This window comes from Rhinolophus hipposideros, assembly GCF_964194185.1.
Source record: "Rhinolophus hipposideros genome assembly, chromosome: 10".
In the NCBI taxonomy this organism is placed as follows: Eukaryota; Metazoa; Chordata; class Mammalia; order Chiroptera; family Rhinolophidae; genus Rhinolophus; species Rhinolophus hipposideros.
Genome location: NC_138056.1, coordinates 7,054,541 through 7,071,721, shown reverse-complemented (window position 1 = coordinate 7,071,721; position 17,181 = coordinate 7,054,541). Strand labels below are relative to the sequence as shown.

Genomic DNA, 17,181 nt, shown 5'->3' with positions numbered 1-17,181 from the left:
AGGGCTGGCTAGGAGGCGGAGCCACTCTCGGCCTGGGCCCCGCCCCTGCCTTAGGACCTGCTCCCCTCCCAACGCCTTCCTCCTGAGTGCCTTCGCCTCCGGATGCTCTTCTACCGGCTTCCTCGTGCCTGGGGCGCGTGTGGGAGCCGATAAGGGATTCTCTGGGGTCGCCAGAGAATTTGGAACCTGGGGACTAGCTTCTGCTGACAAGTCCTTCAGCCCCTCTGGACCTTAGTTTCCACCCCTGTAAAATGGAGATAATGACACCTCCCTCGGGAGGCAAGTGAACTTTGTAAACCGAGTGGTGATTACGGTCGGTGAAAGCACTCTGCAAAGCCGTAACTGAAGCTCAGCCGTTGGATGCATTGTTGTTGTCACTGCTCCGTCTAGACTGGGTGACTGAATCCCTCCTCCCCACTGTGGAAACCTCGCACTGCCCGCATCAGGGGCACTACTGCCCGCGCCATCTGAGGAACACTCGAGATGAGAGAGGGAGCCTCCTCTCTGGCAGGATGACTGTCCCGGCTTAGGAGAAGGGATAGGGACCCCTGTGAAGGTGGCCGTAGGACTCGCGGGGCTTCGCGCCTGGCAGGCGGCCCGCCAGGTGAGCGGGAACTACGGCCGCGGCTCCCGGGGGCTGCAGGGCTTTGGGGGTTCAGGGCCAGAGGGCGGGGCCCGGGGGCCATCTTGGCTGCGGGCGGAAGTTTCCTTCAGAGACCCGGCGAGGGGAAGTCATCGCGGCCCTCCGCCTGACGGCGCGATCTCGGTTTGGGAATGGGGAAGAAAAGCGTGGGAATTGGCGGCTCCGCAAATAAGCAAAGGCCGGTGGGCCCACGGGCAGCCCCGCAAACAAGCAAGGAACGGCCCCCGGGAACGGCCTATCCGGGCGCCGGCCGGATGTACTGCCGCCCCGGCTCCTCGACCGCGCGCCGCCTCTTGTAACCCTTGGCGCCCGCTAGCGGCGTAGCTCGCGCCCATTCTCGAACGATTGCACGCCGGGCGCGGCGCAGGGTTCAGAGCCGGGGCTAGATCCTGCGCAATTTGCGTAGTGAACGGTACCCGCGCAGGCGCAGGAGGGGGCGGAGCCGGGGAACCGGAGTCCCGGGTCCCAGTGGCCGGCTCCGGCTCCCCCAGGGGCGGTCTAAGGGCTTGGTGTCGACCTCCTCCCGACCCCCGCGGTTGGGGAGTGGACGCAGTGGGGGGGTGAGTTGAGGGCAGCGTCCGGAGTCCCGAAGACAGAAGGCAGAGACCCCCTACCCTATCCGGATTATTGGAGGAGAGAGAGCCCCCCCAATTTGAGGAGGGGGAGAGCTGGGTGTTGAACACCCCCTGCAGCGGCCGCGGTCCTGAGCTACGGGCATCGGCCGGCTCTCCCCCTCCTGCCAGGACTGCTAGAGCGAGAGGCCAAGGACCTCTGTCCTTCAGCCTCTGCACCCCTCAGCTCCTGGCTTAAGACTGACCCAGGGAGGGGACACTCCCCACCTTCCCTCTCAGCCCTGGAGAAGAGACTGCTTTTCCACCCTGCTGAGTGAGGGGCCCAGGGCCAGGTGCCAGGCTGCCTCTGCCCCACCACAAGGGCGAGTGTACCTCTGTTGCTGGGGAGAGCCTGGCCCACCACAACTTCTTTCCTCCTGAGCTCCCCCATTCCTGTCTCTGCACCCTGCAACTCCCACCCCCACCCCCTATTTATTTGTATTTCCTGGCTTCCTGCCAGCCCCTCCATCTCTGTCTCAGGATTCAGGCCTCCCTCCCTGACATGGAGAGTAACCTGTCTGGCCTGGTGCCTGCTGCTGGGCTGGTGCCTGCGCTGCCACCGGCCGTGACCCTGGGGCTGACCGCGGCCTATACTGTTCTGTATGCCCTGCTCTTCTTCTCCGTCTATGCCCAGCTCTGGCTGGTACTTCTGTATGGGCACAAGCGACTCAGCTATCAGACGGTGTTTCTGGCACTCTGTCTGCTCTGGGCTGCCTTGCGTACCACCCTCTTTTCCTTCTACTTCCGAGATACCCCTCGAGCCAACCGCCTGGGGCCCCTGCCCTTTTGGCTTCTCTACTGCTGCCCTGTCTGCCTGCAGTTCTTCACACTGACGCTTATGAATCTCTACTTTGCCCAGGTAACTGTGGTAATGAGTGGGGGTGGGCTGTAGGGTGGCAAGTCCCAAGGGCCGAAAGGAATGATGGGCATCTCTGCTCCCAGGTGGTGTTCAAGGCCAAGGCGAAGCGTCGGCCAGAGATGAGCCGAGGCTTGTAAGTACTTGGGACACTGGTGACTCAGTCTCCAGGCCAGGGGCAGGGGACAGCCTGGTGTCCAGTCCTTCCCCCGTAGCAGGGCTAAGGCGAGGACAACCCAGGGAATGTTTGTGAAAGAGCTTGAAAAGTGAAGCACCTGTCACAGATGGCTCAGCAGAGACATTGCATATGTAAAGGGCAACAATAATAGATAGTGGGAGGGGAATGTGTACTACTGTCATCCATGGTGGAGGCAGTGCTGAAGGCCCCAGCCTTTGAAAGCTCCAAAGCCAAAGCAATTCTGGGTGACCTGGGATGGCAATACTCCTGTCATTTGTATAATATCTTACAGTTTATTAAGAGCTTTCACAAACAGCTTTAATTTTTACAACTTATGTGTGAGGCTATTATTATCCCCATTTGAGAGATAAAGAAATTGAGGCCCATAAAGATAAAGCAATATGTTCAAGGTCATAGACCTGGCTGGAGGCAGAGCCAGGGCTTAAACTCAGATTTCTGACTTCCATCTACTGCTCCTTCCACTGTACCACAGGTATCAGTCCCCTTCTTACTTCCTTGGGCCTCAGTTTCCCCATCTATAAAACTGAAGGAGTAGGGTTCAGATTGGATGCCCTGAGATTCTGGTTGGCAGTGGGTCTCCTGGAGGAGGTTGGGTGGGGGGTGACTATCAGGGGTGGTAGGCTGGGGCTGACTGTGCTGTGGGCTGCAGGCTGGCCGTTCGAGGGGCCTTCGTGGGGGCCTCGCTGCTCTTTCTGCTGGTGAATGTGCTGTGTGCTGTGCTGTCCCGCCAGCGCCGGGCACAGCCCTGGGCCCTCCTGCTGGTTCGAGTCCTAGTGAGTGACTCCCTCTTTGTTATCTGCGCGCTCTCTCTTGCTGCCTGCCTCTGCCTTGTCGCCCGGCGGGCTCCCTCCACCAGCATCTACCTGGAGGCCAAGGTAGGGTCACAAGCCCTGATGCCTGGTGTCCTTTGGGGTCTTTGGACATTCATCTTCAGGGTAGAGGGGAAGCTGGAGTCTCCCCTCCCTGAGGTTCCTGTTGTCATCTGTGCCAGGGGACCAGTGTGTGCCAGGCTGCTGCAATGGGTGGTGCCATGGTCCTGCTCTATGCCAGTCGAGCTTGCTACAACCTGGCAGCCCTGGCCTTGGCCCCTCGGAGCCGATTGGATGCCTTTGATTATGACTGGTACAACGTCTCTGACCAGGTGGGTGTTTGGTACATCTGCTGCCTCCTTACCATGTTTCCCCGAAAACAAGCCCTCGCATGATTTTTAAGGATGACATCCCCTGACCACAAGCCCCAATGCATCTTTTGGAGCAAAAATTAATATAAGACCAGTCTTTTTTTCGGGGAAACACGGTAATAGCCATGACTCCTGGCCCCCAGCTGGCCTGGGCCCTGGCCAGGTGCCCCGCCGGCCCAATTGCAGATTGCCACAAGCCCCTGCTTTCCCACAGGCGGACCTGGTGAATGACCTGGGGAACAAAGGCTACCTGGTGTTTGGCCTGATCCTCTTTGTGTGGGAGCTGCTACCCACTACACTGCTGGTGGGCTTCTTCCGGGTGCACCGGCCTCCACAGGACCTGGTGAGGGCCAGTGGAGAGGAGTGGCACTGGGACTCCCTGGGCTGGGGCCTGGAGTTGGGGGGTTGTGGGAGGTCACTGGTGGATAGGAGAGAATATCAATGGCAGTTTCCTTCCCTAGAGCACCAGCCGCATCCTCAATGGGCAGGTCTTTGGCTCCCGTTCCTACTTCTTCGACCGGGCTGGGCACTGCGAGGACGACGGCTGCTCCTGGGAGCATAGCCGGGGCGAGAGCACCAGGTAGGAGCCCAGACCCCATCTCAGGACCCCTGGGCTCCCGGCTTGCTCCATGGAGCCATGGGGACCTAGAGCTAAGTCTTGTCACCCAGCTCCCAGCTCCGGCCGTGGTCTTTGTTTCCATCTGTCCTGGGGGGAGCCCCTCTGGTTTCCACCTCTTGCCCTGAGGATGCAGTTTGTCATGGTCTGCAGGGCTAAAGCCCTGGGTCCAGGAGGTCTGGATCACTGGGTTCTGTTCTAAGCCTCTCTCCCCCAACTCTTAGGAATATGGCCCTGTCACTGCCTTGGGACTGACCCTATTTCTCTGCCTATAGCATGTCTGGTAGCCTAGGCTCCAGCAACTGGTACGGCGCCATCGGGCGGGAGCCAGGCTGGTGCGGGGGCAGCCAGACGCGGACCACTCCTCTGCTCTTCTCCCAGGTGCTGGGACCAAGCAGCCACCACCACAGCCTCTACTCTACCCCACAGACGTGATCTTTCTCCACCTCTCCCCAGAACACCCAGACCCCATTCCCTCCCACCCCAGGCCCCTGTGCCAAGTTCATCTGCTGCTTCTTGAATAGGATCCTGGGGGGGCGAGGAGGGCAGGCTACCTCCTCCCCTGGCCAGCTCCTTGCTACTTCTATTGTAGTGAGTTTATGCTGTCCCCTAGGATGGGGGAGCATGGCTCTGGCTGCCAGATGCCCACAGCACCCTGGCATGACCTGCCACCTCCACTTCTACGGCTGGAGCCAGCTCCCCGTCCTGTGCCTGCCACTCAATAAAAGTGTCTGTGCCCCACATCTCACCACTATCTGTCAGTTGTCCTCTTTGAACCGTCATCTGTTTGGCTGAAGGCTGATCAGACACTGGCCCTTGAGGGGGGCTGCTGGGCTGGCAGGGACCACTTACCTCCCCCAGGCTGGTGGGCAGGAAGAGGGCGGAGCCTTCAGTCTGGGGAAGAGCCCTGCTCCTACTCCAGTCCCGTCCCTACTTAAATAGTTTCTACTCCTACCTCAAGACCTGCTTCAAATGTCACCTGAAGCCTTCCTTCTCCAGGTCAGGGAACCCTCCTGGGTCCCCTGGTACTGTGATTATGTGGCTATCATGCCTCTCACCCCCTAGTGGACTGGGATTTCTGGAGACCCTGCTTCCCTGTCATCACACCCAACCTGGCGGTTAGTCCAGGGCCTGGGGCAGGAGTTGGTCCATGATTGAGCAGCCCCCATCTCCCTACTAGGTGTAGATTTGCGTGATAGGGGGTGCTGCCCCACACAGTTTGCCTGGTAGTCCTGGGGCCCCCTTCTTTGGCCACCTCTAGTAGCACAGTCACTGCCCTCTGCAGCCCTTGATCTGTTGTGTGGCTGGGTGTTGTTTAAAGGAGGGTCTGCTTCCTACACGTGGGCCCGGCCTTCCCAGCTCCCTGGAGTCCCTGGGGCCTAGCACTGAGCCTGTCTTGAAACCCTTCACTTGGGACTGTGGTGGGCAGCAGGCCTTGAGGGCCTTCCAGAGAGGGCGTCTTAGACACGGAGAATCAAATCAGCTGGAAGCTGGACAATCACTTTTCGTTGAAAGGAAAATTGCTAACATTTGTAGGGCACTTTATTGTGTGTGTGCCAGGCTCTGATGTGAACATTTACAAATACTGACCTCTTTAAGGCTCGCACAGCACCCTGAAGTGAGAATTTACCATCCCTTTTCCATAAGTGGGGACTGGCAGGCTTGTTTAGTAACCTGTCTAGGCCCCCTACTGGTAGAAGGTGCTCAGCCTTTCAGCCCACCCTTACACCACTCACCCTGATGGCTGAGGGACCCCAAACAAGAGTGAGGTCTTTGGAGAGATGGGGGTTGTAAAGTGGCTAAGAGCAGAGAGGTGGAGTTCCAGGACCTGCCAAGGCCCTGGCTGTTTAGGCAGTAGGGGCAGGGAGTGCTGGCACTCCATGTTGGGATGGGCATGGGATGAGGCCCAAGGGATGGAGATACAGGAGCAGGGACAGGAAGTGCCCCAGCATGACCTTCCAGGACTGGGCCCCACCCCACCTGGGCCAACTCCAGCTTACCTCAGTGGATCCCCTACCCTTTGTCTAGTGGGATCCCCTTCCTCAGAAGTGCTGAGCTCAAGAGCCAGGATGTCCCCAAGAGCGGGGAGTTGAAAGCCATTCAGATCTGACTGTGGGTCTAGGAGATGCTGGGACATTAGTGTGGCGCCTGTCCAGAGAGGTGAGCTGGCTGATGTCCAGCCCCGGGCGGTGCTGCTGGCCACACTGGCTGGCCGGAGGGGCAGTACCAGGGCTCTGGTCTGAGACTCGAGGCGGGTCCCAGCGGCAACCCCTTCTGGACTCCTCTGCCACCCACTCACCTTTCGGGACCCGCCGGGATTAGGGCACTGAGCTGCCGCAGGTTAGGGGCTGCGGGGGGCGGCGCCTGCAGCGCGGGCGCGGCGTTGGAGGGGTTAAACGCGGGAGGAGGGGGGCTTCTGGCGGCGGGAGGGGGTCCCAGCCCCGGCGGCCGCCCGCTCCGCCTCTGCTGCCGCTGCCGCCTCCGCGGCCCAGCCGGCACCGGCGAGGCCGCGCGGGAGCCCGGGCCGCAGCCGCAGCCGCAGCCGCAGCCGCAGCGGGGCCAACAGTAAGTGCGGGCGGACGGCCGCGGGAGGGAGTGCGGACCGGACTCCGGGGCAGGCGCGCAGCGGGAGACCGGCCGGGCGGGGCGCCACCTCCCCCTCCTGGGCGCCTCCGGGAATTGTGCCGCCGCGTGTCCAGCCGCCCGTCACGCTCCGAGGCGTCGGCGTGAAGACGCGGGAGGCAGTGGGAGCGCGCGGCTGGTGTACGGGGAGTCTGGGCGGCGGGCGCTGCGCTGTGGCCCCGCGGTCTGGGTGTGCGTACGCGAGTGTGTGCACACGTGTGCGTGGACCTCGGGGTACGCGGCCCCGCGCGCCTGCCCCTGAGGGTCCAGGTATGCCCGTGAGTCTGGGCGGAGTGCTGGTGGGGCGTGAGCGTGCAGCCGGGTAGCTGGGCGGCTGGAGCCGCAGGGCGGAGCGTGGGCTCGCGGGGCTTTGTGCGGCGTGTATGCGCGTGGGCGCCGCCGCCCGCTGTCCCCAAGGCTGACAGCTTCCCTGGGGGATGCTGCACTGGTCCGGCCTTTGTCGCCCCCACCCCGCTCCTTTCCGGAACCCGGCATCCTCCCTTTTCCCCCCACCACCCCGCCCTGCCTCGCCCCTGCGCAGCGACCGGGACCCATCCCTGGGTTCCTCGAAAGCACGGCGGGGCGCTGGGGCACCCTGGAGGCTTCCCGCACGGCCCTTCGCGGCCAGCAGCGTTGCAGGAAGAGGCAGGAGGGGAGGGCGAAGTCACTAAGACGCTGCCGCAGCAGCAGCGGATGAACCGGGTCCCGCCATCCTCGTCCCCACCCTGTGCGGTCCGGCCTTGCCTCCCGCCTTCCCTTCTCGAACCGCGGCGCCCGCTCTGCCTCCTCCTCCTGGGAGGCTGGTTCCGCTCGCCTCCGCCCGGTCCCCAGCGTTTCCTCGCTCGCCCTGCCTCTCCCTCAGCAGGCTCAGTCTCTCCTTCTTCCACTCTCCTTCCTTTCCCTTCCTGGTGCCCTCTTCACTTCTCATACCCTGGAGTCCCCGGACAGGGGCTGAGGGCCGGGCAGTAGAGGTAAGGGGGAGGACCCAAGTGGGGGGAGGACTGGGTGTGTCCTGGTACCAAGTGTTCAGCCAGAGGGATGTGAGGAGACGACATGTGTGGACAGCAGGGCTGGGGGCTCCAAGACCCTTTGAGTGTGTTGGGGTTGGAGGAGAGTGTGGGGGTGTCAGGTAATTGATCCCTGCTTCTGTCCATAGTGACCGCAGCCCTCCAGGAGCCTCCTGCCCGGCCTCCCCAGGTGGTGGGCAGTGAAATTGGCCAGGCCCCTGGGCGCGCCATGCGCAGCACCACACTACTGGCACTGCTGGCGATTGTCCTGCTCTACTTGGTGTCCGGTGCCCTGGTGTTCCAGGCCCTGGAGCAGCCCAGCGAGCAGCACGCCCAGAGGGAGCTTGGGGACGTCCGAGAGAAGTTCCTGAGTAACCATCCCTGTGTCAGCGACTGGGACCTGAGGATATTCATCAAGGTGCGTGGGTGGGCGAGCGCCCCTTCAGCAGTCACCAATGACCCCCTGGCATGAGCTGCATGCCAGTAGGGCCATGTGCTGGAGTGCTGCTTTCAGACCAACACCCCTGAGAGCTGGGGGCAGCTGGAGGGTGCATGGCAGAGGCTGGGATCCAAGTCTCTGTGTTCTTCATATGGAGGCCATAGGGGCACTTGTTTTCCTTGCTGTGCCTGGCATTGGCCTGTGCTCCTGGAAGGCGCCCTTCCATGTGTGAGAGTGGTTGAATGAAGGAACGAATGAAGGAAGAAATGAATAAATGGCTGTAGCACATGAGATATGTAGCACATGAGATATATTTTCGCAGGTCTAACTCACTGGTTTCAGGTTGCCAGATAAAACTCCAGGACACCAGTTAAATGTGAATTTCAGCTACACATATTAATTTATTTAATAACGAATAGTTTTAAAATATAAGGATGTCCCGTGCAGTAGTTGTATTTGCTAAATCTGGCAACCCTACACTGGTTCCTATACTTCTTGGGAGTCACAGATGCCTTAGAGAAGCGCAAGAATAGTGTGAATATCCCCCTCACCCCGAAAGGTGCACATAGAAACATGTATAGATAATTTCAGGGGATTCCGGGATCCCCTAAGCCACTATGCCACCATGGATGCCAGGTTGAGCATCCCTTTGCCCCAGGACACAAGTGTGTGATATGGAGGCTAGAGGGAGGGTAAGTCAGGGACAAGGTCAACTTTGGCCCCTTCAGTAAAGTGCTGGGCTTCAGTCTTCTTGGGTACTGTCAGGCAAGACCTCTGTGACTTTCTCTGACTTCTGAGTCACTGTCATATTCAACACCCCAAATTTAACTTTAATAAATAAATGTTTAATACTTTAGCAAAGAGTACCCCTCTTTCCCTGCCTGTGCTTTTGGAAGGAGGAGCCATTGGCATAGAAGCCTCCATCTTCCAGCTGAGTCCCAATGTGGCAGGACCCAGAGCAGAGATGAGAGTGGGGTGGGGCTAGGGCATAAAGCAGCCTGACATTATCTCTGACCCTTCTAGAATGCTGAGCAAGGCTCAGAGAGGCCTGGGCAGGAGAATGTCTGGCCAGACCATAGGGCAGAGGGAGGGAATCTGACCTATTTTATCTCCACAATGGAATTGCTTTTTTCCTGGATAAAAATAAAGAAGAAAAGGAAGGGCAGAACCTAGACGGGTGGGCAACAGCTGCTCTATTTCTCTTCCACAATTAGTCGTGCAGCAATCATGTACCTACTGTGTGCTAGGAACTGTGCTATACACCAGAGAGTGAGCAGGGAGATTGACATTGGGGTGGAGCAGATGCAGGCTGTACCCTAGAGGTTGTCACAGCTGGACGAGGGGACAGATTCATGGAGAGATCACTGTAGAATTCAGTGGAAAAGGAGCTTTGCTTACTTCCTTCTTTGTTAACCGCGTGTTGTGTGCTGGGCTTTGGGCTAGTTGCTGGAGGCAAGGAGGGAGATACCCGGGGCTTTTGGAAAGAGCTGATAATTGAAAGGAGGTAGGTGAGATGGGTAGTATTTAGAGACATGTGCTTGGGTTGCGAAGGACTGCAGGCAGAGGAACTGCATAGATAAAGGCGTGGAAGCTGGGAAGCTCAGAGTGTTTTGCAGAACTCAGATTTAGCAGATGCCTAGTCATTTGAAGCAAAAATTAGAACACACAGGATGACAAAGGATTTTTTCCCCCTAAGTAGTGAATTTACCGGAAAGATGTTGCAAAATAAAAATTAAATCACTTTTAATCATACATTTCACTTCTTGGCTTTATTCAAAAATAGTGTACGAAATGGGATTGTCTCATAAATCTGGGGGGAAGGTCACTGTAACTTGGGTTCCCAAATGGGAGTCTCAGGAGAGAGGACTGGGGAAGGGGAAGTTGGGACCACATTGAAAAGGGGCTTAAACACTGGACTGGGGAGGTTGGACTCCATTCTGCAGACAGAAGGGAGGCATGGAGGATTTGGGGCAGTCACATTAGGACAATTCATTTGGAAAGGGTCTTGCTAATGAGGACTGCAGAGAGAGATGTGGCTTATGATCTCCCCCATGCCCAGTGCCTTTGTGTCTTGGCGTTGCTCCTCGGTGGGGAAGGGCCTCTCTGCAACCCCTCCTCATTATGCTCTGACTTCTATCACTTAGGGCAGGTACTCTCAAAACACAGACCCTGCCCCAAGCTACCTGCAGGCTGGCAAGAGGGGCAGGCACATGGCCATTTCATTAATTTAACAATATCTATTGAACACCAACTATGTAGCACAGGACTTCAGCAGGGGTTTGTGTATCCGTGAAACTCCTAAAATTGGATGTAAAATTTGATGGTATATGAACCTTCCTGGAGGGAGGGTCCCTAAATTTCATCAGATTTTCTAAGGCAAAAGACTCAAATCCAGCTTCCATAGGGCCAGCGGGAGTGGTGCGGTTTGTGTGAAGATGGAAATCACTGGGCATGATCACAGCATGGGGGTGGGGACTCATTTAACAAACACAGAGTGCTTACTTTGCTGTGAGTGCTTTAACTCTTCCGAACAACCTGTACAGTAGGTGCTAGTATCATTTCCAGTTGGTAGATGCAGAAACTGAGGCACAGAGAGTTAACTTGCCCGAAGTCACATAGCACCAAGATTTGAACTCAGGAAGTCAGGTCCCAGAGTCTGTACTCCTGACCACTGTAAAACTGGAAATCCTTTGTGTGAAATGAGGGGGCAGATAACTCAAGTGTTTCTAAAACAATGTGGAGGTCAAACCAAATTGGGCCCCCCATTTTGCAATGTCTGCTCTAAGGCACTGCCCTCAGGGAGACCAGAGGAAAAGGGAGATCTGGGCGGGGTAGGAAGGGAACCACTCTGGAGACTGGAGCCAAGGGGCTTGGCCAGGACAGGAGGGAAGGACTGAGGTTCCTCCTTCTGCGCCTTGTCCTGCAGGAGGTGGCTGATGCCCTGGGAGGGGGTGCGAACCCTGACACCAACTCAACCAGCCACAGCAACTACTCAGCCTGGGACCTGGGCAGCGCCTTCTTTTTCTCGGGCACCATCATCACCACCATCGGTGGGGGAGGGGACTGAGCATGCAGAGGGGTGGCAAGGGGCAGCTGGCTTTCTCATGGGGGAAGGTGCAAGGGGAGGTAGGGAGGAACTAGGCAGTCCCTAGACCTCCTGCATGGCCCCTCTACCCAGGCTACGGCAATGTGGCCCTGCGCACAGATGCTGGGCGCCTCTTCTGCATCTTTTATGCGCTGGTGGGGATTCCGCTGTTCGGGATCCTACTGGCAGGGGTCGGGGACCGGCTGGGTTCCTCCCTGCGTCGAGGCATCGGTCACATCGAAGCCATCTTCCTGGTGAGCTGCTCCTCGCCCTGGTGTTGGGCTTGGGATACCCTTCCCTACGTCCCCTCCTGGCACGGGGGCATGGGCCCTGAGATCACAGGAGCCTCCCCCCCCCCAGGCTCCCAGAGGAGGGGGTATGGGGTGTGAGGATGGAAGCTTTGGCAGCTCCTGGGTCCTGCCTACTGCCCCTCCCTGCAGAAGTGGCACGTGGCCCCGGAGCTGGTGCGAATTCTATCGGCGGTGCTCTTCCTGCTGATCGGCTGCCTGCTCTTTGTCCTCACCCCTGCAATCGTGTTCTACTGTGTGGAGGACTGGAGCAAGCTTGAGGCCATCTACTTCGTCGTAGTGACACTCACCACGGTGGGGTTCGGGGACTATGTGGCCGGTGAGGCCACCTTTCTTGTGCTGTCCTTCCCTAGTCACTTTATCTCTGCCCAGGGGCTCTGCATTCTTGCTTCTCCCTCCAAATTCCACGTGGCGTTTGTGCGCTCACACGGGATCACTCCAACCCCTACATCTGCTCACTGAACGCGCTCTCACATTTTTACACGGAGGCAACACCTCATGCACACTTACATTCTTGCATGCCTGCGCCTCCGTGCATGTTCACACATATAAGGTGCACCTCTCACACACGCTCACATTCTTGCACATGAGCACCCCCACTCACATGGTCTTATTTTGCAGACCTTCAAGTCGTGCACACTCATCTTCTTGCATGCATTCAAACACTCTGGCACTTACCCATTGCCCTGGGAAAGGCGGATCCTCTTAAAGAGCTGGGAAGAGGGGCAGTGAGACAGAGGCTCACAGGCTCACTGCTTGTCCCACAATCAACTTCTTTCTGCCTTCCCCGGTGGTATCCCAGGCGCCAGCCTCAACCAGAAATCTGCAGCCTACCAGCCGCTGGTGTGGTTCTGGATCCTGCTGGGCCTGGCCTACTTCGCCTCAGTGCTCACCACCATCGGGAACTGGCTGCGAGTAGTGTCCCGCCGCACTCGGGCAGAGGTAGGCGCCGCGCCTGCGCCGTGGCGCTGACGCGCTGGGCCCGGGCAGGGCCGGCGGTTGTTTGGCCAGCCTGCCTCCCTTCCAGCGTGGGGGCTCCTCCAGGCAGAGACTGAGTGAGTCCCTGTGTGCACCAGCCTGGGGACAAAGGGATAAACTCAGACAGGTTTTCAGTCTGGAGACAGGTGACTCCATCTCTGCTCCTATGGATAGGGTTGCCAGGTTTACCAAACAAAAAAACAGGAAGCCCAGTTAAATGTGAATTTCAGATAAATAGCAAATAACACTTTAGCATAAGTTATGTCCCAAATATTGCGTGGGACATAGTTACACTGAAATTTATTTGCTGTTTATCTGAAATTCAAATTTAATTGGGCGACCTGTATTTTGTCGCCCCTCTCCTCGTGCGCTGCGGAGGCGCAAAGGACTCTGGGGCCGCGGGAGGGAGAACTGAAATGAAATGGGTTTTCTAGGAAAGTTCCCGGAGAAGAGGGCGCTTCCGTGCGATGGAGGGGACCGCGTGGGACCCGGGCGATGAGCCTTGCCCTCCTTAGGAGGCTGAGGCAGGAGGACCAGGGGAAAAGTAGGGCAATGCCTGATTGGCGAAGGGCGGGCTCCCGGGGTTGCCGAGGGGTTCGAGAACCCCCGGTCGAGGGCTGCCTTTCCTCCTCGCGCAGATGGGCGGCTTCACGGCGCAGGCCGCCAGCTGGACGGGCACGGTGACGGCGCGGGTGACCCAGCGAAGCGGGCCCACGGCACCAGCGCCGCCGGAGAAGGAGCGGCCTCTCCTGCCTCCGCCGCCCTGTGCAGCGCAGCCCGCGGGCAGGCCCCCATCCCCTGCACCCCCTGAGAAGGCCGAGCCGCCCTCCCCGCCCACGGCTTCCGCGCTGGATTACCCCAGCGAGAATCTGGCCTTCATCGACGAGTCTTCGGACACGCAGAGCGAGCGCGGCTGCGCGCTGCCCCGCGCGCCACGGGGTCGCCGCCGCCCCGCCCACCCTTCCAAGAAGCCTGAGAGGCCACGGCGCCCGGGGCGCCCCCGGGATAAAGACGTGCCCGTGTAGGGGCAAGACTCCGGACCCCGGCCTCTCAAATGGCTTGGTTCTCGCTCTCTCCCCAGCATGCTTTGCTTAGTTAACCAAAGAGCCCTCTTTTGACCCGACGGGAGCCTGGGGAGCAGGCTACGGGGGTGCTTGCCTGCCACCCCGGCCCCTGGCCCTCTCCTCCCTTCATCCATTTTCCAGACCCCCAAGCCTTTCTGTCTCGTCCCGGCGGGGCCCGTCCTTCACAACACCTCACAACTGTGCCTCAAAGCCTGCATCAATAAACGAAAAAGTCTGTATCGCTACGGACGTGCGCGCTCCGGGGACGCTAGTGAGGTGGGGGTGCTTGCGTTGGGCCACCTCCGGGCGTGTCAGGCCTTCCGTGACCCCTCCTGCATACATGTCGGTCAAAGCGCGCCCTTTTGCCTGTGATCCGGCCCACGTATCTGCTTGGAGGCTACCGGGTAGGTTCCAGGAGAGGAATCTGCCAAGATGGGCTGTGCGCGTCTCCAAGCCCAACACACCTATTAGGCGGGAGATGGGGGAGAAATAACGTTAATCTAGTGTGGAGGGCTGTGGCTTGAACTCTTCCAGCGCGAGACCCCCATCGCCATTCCGAAACCGGACACTGCCCCTCCCCCATGCTGGAGCGTGACCCCCTCTTCCTCGCCGAGGCCTGTGGCAACTGGGTCCGTTGGGACAGAACCATGGAGGAAAAGCCTTTCAAAGTAAGAACTCTTCCTGGGCCCCTCACCCAGTCGGTCCCCAGACTCATCTAATTGGGCCCCTGGCTATCCTCTCACTCACCCTTGGCTCGGGACCGCTCCCAACAGGCCCCATGCCCTCCAGAGTGGAGTGCTGGCTCTGGGGGAGCCCAGGATCCCAGCCCCAGCCTGCTCTTCCTCCCCTCCCCAACTCTCCGCGACCCTTGGTTTTCCTCCTCGTTTGTGGCCCACAGGCGTTGGCCAAGTCTTCAGTGAAGTCGAACCCGCATAGCGACATCCGGAATCTCTGGACCACAGCCACACTGTCGCAACCGAAGCTGAACGTGCAGCGGTCCAATGTCTACGGGGAATCCGAACTGGAGGGCAGCAGCGTAGGCAGCAAGACTCGCGGGTGGTACAACCAGGATGCCAGCCACGACTCGGAAGAATGGGATAATAGAGATGACAACGTCAGCTTCAGGCAAGAGGAGCTGGACGACCACACCTTGTTGGAGCTGCACCCCGGCAGCTCCTTTGGAAGCCATTCAGAAGAGGAGGACGATTCCAGTACTGAGATGGGTCAGTGTGGATTCACCGCCTGTGGGCACCCCCAGGGCAAGGGGCTGGCCAGGGTCTCAGTTTCTGTTGGTGTAAAACCGGGAGAAGCTGTAGGATCCAAGTTTCCAGGATTCCCTGGGAGGGGAGGCCAGCGCTAATCTACCAAGCTTTAAATCGACCAGACATTCTTGGAGCGCCCCCTACCGGGAAGGCGTCTTACAAAGTCCCGTGGCCCGAACACTCCAGTTCTGGGAGAGTCACGCACGAAAACGGGCAAAGGCCGCGGGGGTAGGACCGTGCTTTGAATGGAATCATCAGGATAGTTGAGAGGAGGGAGTTAATTTTTTGTCGGTGGATTTGCGCTGGATGAGGAGGTGCCTATCTGTCATTCATTCAGTCATTGGTTACAATTTTTAAGTACCTACTTCATGCTGGACACTGTTTGGGCCTTTCCTCCTCCTCCTTCCCCTTCCCCCAGCCCTTCATCGGGGAATTGGAACCGATAACAGTATAATAACTGCCACTTATTGGGTGCTTACTGTATGCCAGGCACTGGGCTTCTCTTGCATGATCACCTTTAAACTTCACAAGCTCCATAAAGAGCCATTCTTATTACTCCATTTTACAGATGAAGAATTTGAAGGTCAGAAAGTGTCAGTCACTGGCCTTAAGTCTCACACAGTGTGGCAGTCAGAACTGGAACCTTGGAGAGTGGGACAATAAAGCCCAGAGTTGTAAACCACTGTCTCATACTGTTCCCCACGAAGGCAGCACCTGGAGCTGTTCTCTGAGGGCCACTCCCCCTGCCAGATGCCACCTCATACATCTTTTCTGCTCCAGGGAAGACCTAGCAGTCTGTAGATAACTGACCTCTCTTTTCTCTTCTCCCAGAAATATCTTCCTCAATGCCATCACTCAGTATCTTGAAGTACACACCCCATCGAGCCTACTGGGTGGAGCAGCAGACCAGGGTTGGAGGCACCCAGGGAGACGGGATTTTAGTGGGGTGGGGGATGGGCAAGTTGGAGGTTGCAGGGGTGGGGGTGGTTTGTGGGTGGAGGGGCAGGCAGGTTGGTTGGGGGTCTTGGGGCTGGAGGCAGCAGGTGGGCCATTTCAGCTGTGGGCAGAGCTGGGGTCCCTTGGACATCTGTGCCTCTTGCTGCCTCTCCAGCTGCCGCTGCCCCTGATGGAACTCATGGAAAATGAAGCTCTGGAAATCCTCACCAAAGCCCTCCAGAGTGAGCCTCTCCCCAGCTCCCATAAGACACCTTGAGGAATTTTGCAGGGCTTGGCCCCCTGGGAGTGGGGTTTCAAGATGTGTCTGCCTTGTCAGATTCCACTCACAAATATTCCAGAAGCCCCACAAAAAATAAAAAGTTGGGGGACTGGGCACAGAAACACCAAGTGGGGAGGTCATGGGGTGACTGCCAGGGGCTTGGACTTCAACCCTTCTAGCTGATGTGGCTTTTTAAAGGCTGTTTCTCCACCTTCCCAATGGGGATGACAGCCTTTGTGTGGCCTTGGCTCCTTCCCTGGGTAAGGTGAAGAGCCTTTGGACAGATTATTTGGGTAAACTTCCCCTGGTTTGCCCTGCTTATGATATGAAGGGGGGGAGGGCTGGCTAACGGTTTAGGGTGGGAGGTCCAGGAATTCTCCGGAAAAGCTGCCTGCTGCCCCTGCCCTAGTTCAGGCCTGCAACATCTTCTCTAACCTTGCCTTCATTCATCCTGCACCTCAGCACCCCATCCTACTCTGCACCCCTATCTATTTGGAGCACAGATCTATGACTTGAAACAAAAAAAGCCCGGCAGGGCCCAGCACCGTGGAGATCCAAAGTTCCCCAAACTAACACAGAACAGAGCGCCCAGTGCTCCTGCCAACCCAAGTCACTCGTTGTTCATCAAATCACACATGCGGCATCTGCTGCTAACTGCCCTGAGTGGAGCTCTGCCCCCCAGGTTACCGGTCAGGGATCGGCGGAAATCACTTCCTCACCAAGCAGCTGCAGAGGTACATCGAGGGGCTCAAGAGGCGCCGGAACAAGCGGCTGAACGTCTCTGTGTATTGAGAACACCGCTTCAGGCTCAAGTGACTGCTGCCCTACTCTAGCCCCGGTCCCTGTCCAGCCCCCAGACCCAAGCACGACCCTGTCCACGTGGAGTGTGAACCCTAGAGAAATAAAAGTCTGTGCACGGTCCGTGAGTCAGTGCCGTGGCTGCCCGTGGGAGGCCGACGCACATGGCCCCGCCTTTCCCCATGACCTTCACTCGGTCACCGCAGTGACCTTGAGCTTTCTCCGTTCGGGCCCTATCGACTCCGCCTTCCCGGGACTCGAAATCTAGGAGTTGTTGCATGTGTTAGGTCTGCTTCT

At 58.2% G+C, this 17,181-nt stretch overlaps 3 protein-coding genes across 12 annotated transcripts; all 3 read left to right on the top strand.

Moving 5' to 3' along the window:
• Window positions 1-34: 34 nt before the first annotated feature.
• Window positions 35-4,858, top strand: GPR137 (G protein-coupled receptor 137). 5 transcript variants are annotated; one of them, XM_081064495.1, is made up of 8 exons: window positions 35-604; window positions 1,715-2,113; window positions 2,197-2,246; window positions 2,959-3,184; window positions 3,301-3,450; window positions 3,704-3,832; window positions 3,951-4,069; window positions 4,381-4,858. In XM_081064495.1, exons 2-8 carry the CDS (start codon window positions 1,757-1,759, stop codon window positions 4,538-4,540), a joined length of 1,191 nt encoding a protein of 396 aa, XP_080920621.1. In that variant the 5' UTR covers window positions 35-604; window positions 1,715-1,756; the 3' UTR covers window positions 4,541-4,858. The 5 variants fall into 5 exon arrangements, with proteins under 5 accessions (XP_080920621.1, XP_080920622.1, XP_080920625.1 ...); XM_081064496.1 differs by having other exon boundaries at window positions 95-604; window positions 1,735-2,113; XM_081064499.1 differs by lacking the exon at window positions 35-604 and adding an exon at window positions 1,054-1,203.
• A 1,731-nt stretch (window positions 4,859-6,589) lies between these two features.
• KCNK4 (potassium two pore domain channel subfamily K member 4) lies at window positions 6,590-13,704 on the top strand. 3 transcript variants are annotated; one of them, XM_081064492.1, is made up of 7 exons: window positions 6,590-6,670; window positions 7,884-8,152; window positions 11,100-11,223; window positions 11,352-11,512; window positions 11,699-11,885; window positions 12,369-12,508; window positions 13,183-13,704. In XM_081064492.1, coding segments are annotated over exons 1-7 (1,269 nt in total). In that variant the 5' UTR covers window positions 6,590-6,669; the 3' UTR covers window positions 13,570-13,704. The 3 variants fall into 3 exon arrangements, with proteins under 3 accessions (XP_080920618.1, XP_080920620.1, XP_080920619.1); XM_081064494.1 differs by lacking the exon at window positions 6,590-6,670 and adding an exon at window positions 6,678-6,997; XM_081064493.1 differs by lacking the exon at window positions 6,590-6,670 and adding an exon at window positions 7,560-7,698.
• Window positions 13,664-17,001, top strand: CATSPERZ (catsper channel auxiliary subunit zeta). 4 transcript variants are annotated; one of them, XM_081064540.1, is made up of 6 exons: window positions 13,664-14,012; window positions 14,143-14,276; window positions 14,507-14,831; window positions 15,702-15,781; window positions 15,982-16,048; window positions 16,549-17,001. In XM_081064540.1, the coding sequence occupies exons 1-6, from the start codon at window positions 13,949-13,951 to the stop codon at window positions 16,917-16,919; spliced, it is 1,041 nt and encodes a 346-aa protein (XP_080920666.1). In that variant the 5' UTR covers window positions 13,664-13,948; the 3' UTR covers window positions 16,920-17,001. The 4 variants fall into 4 exon arrangements, 3 of the variants coding, with proteins under 3 accessions (XP_080920666.1, XP_080920665.1, XP_080920664.1); XM_081064539.1 differs by having other exon boundaries at window positions 13,799-14,012; window positions 16,769-17,001; XR_013994336.1 differs by having other exon boundaries at window positions 13,799-14,012; window positions 15,702-16,048; window positions 16,769-16,847.
• The last annotated feature ends 180 nt before the right edge of the window (window positions 17,002-17,181 follow it).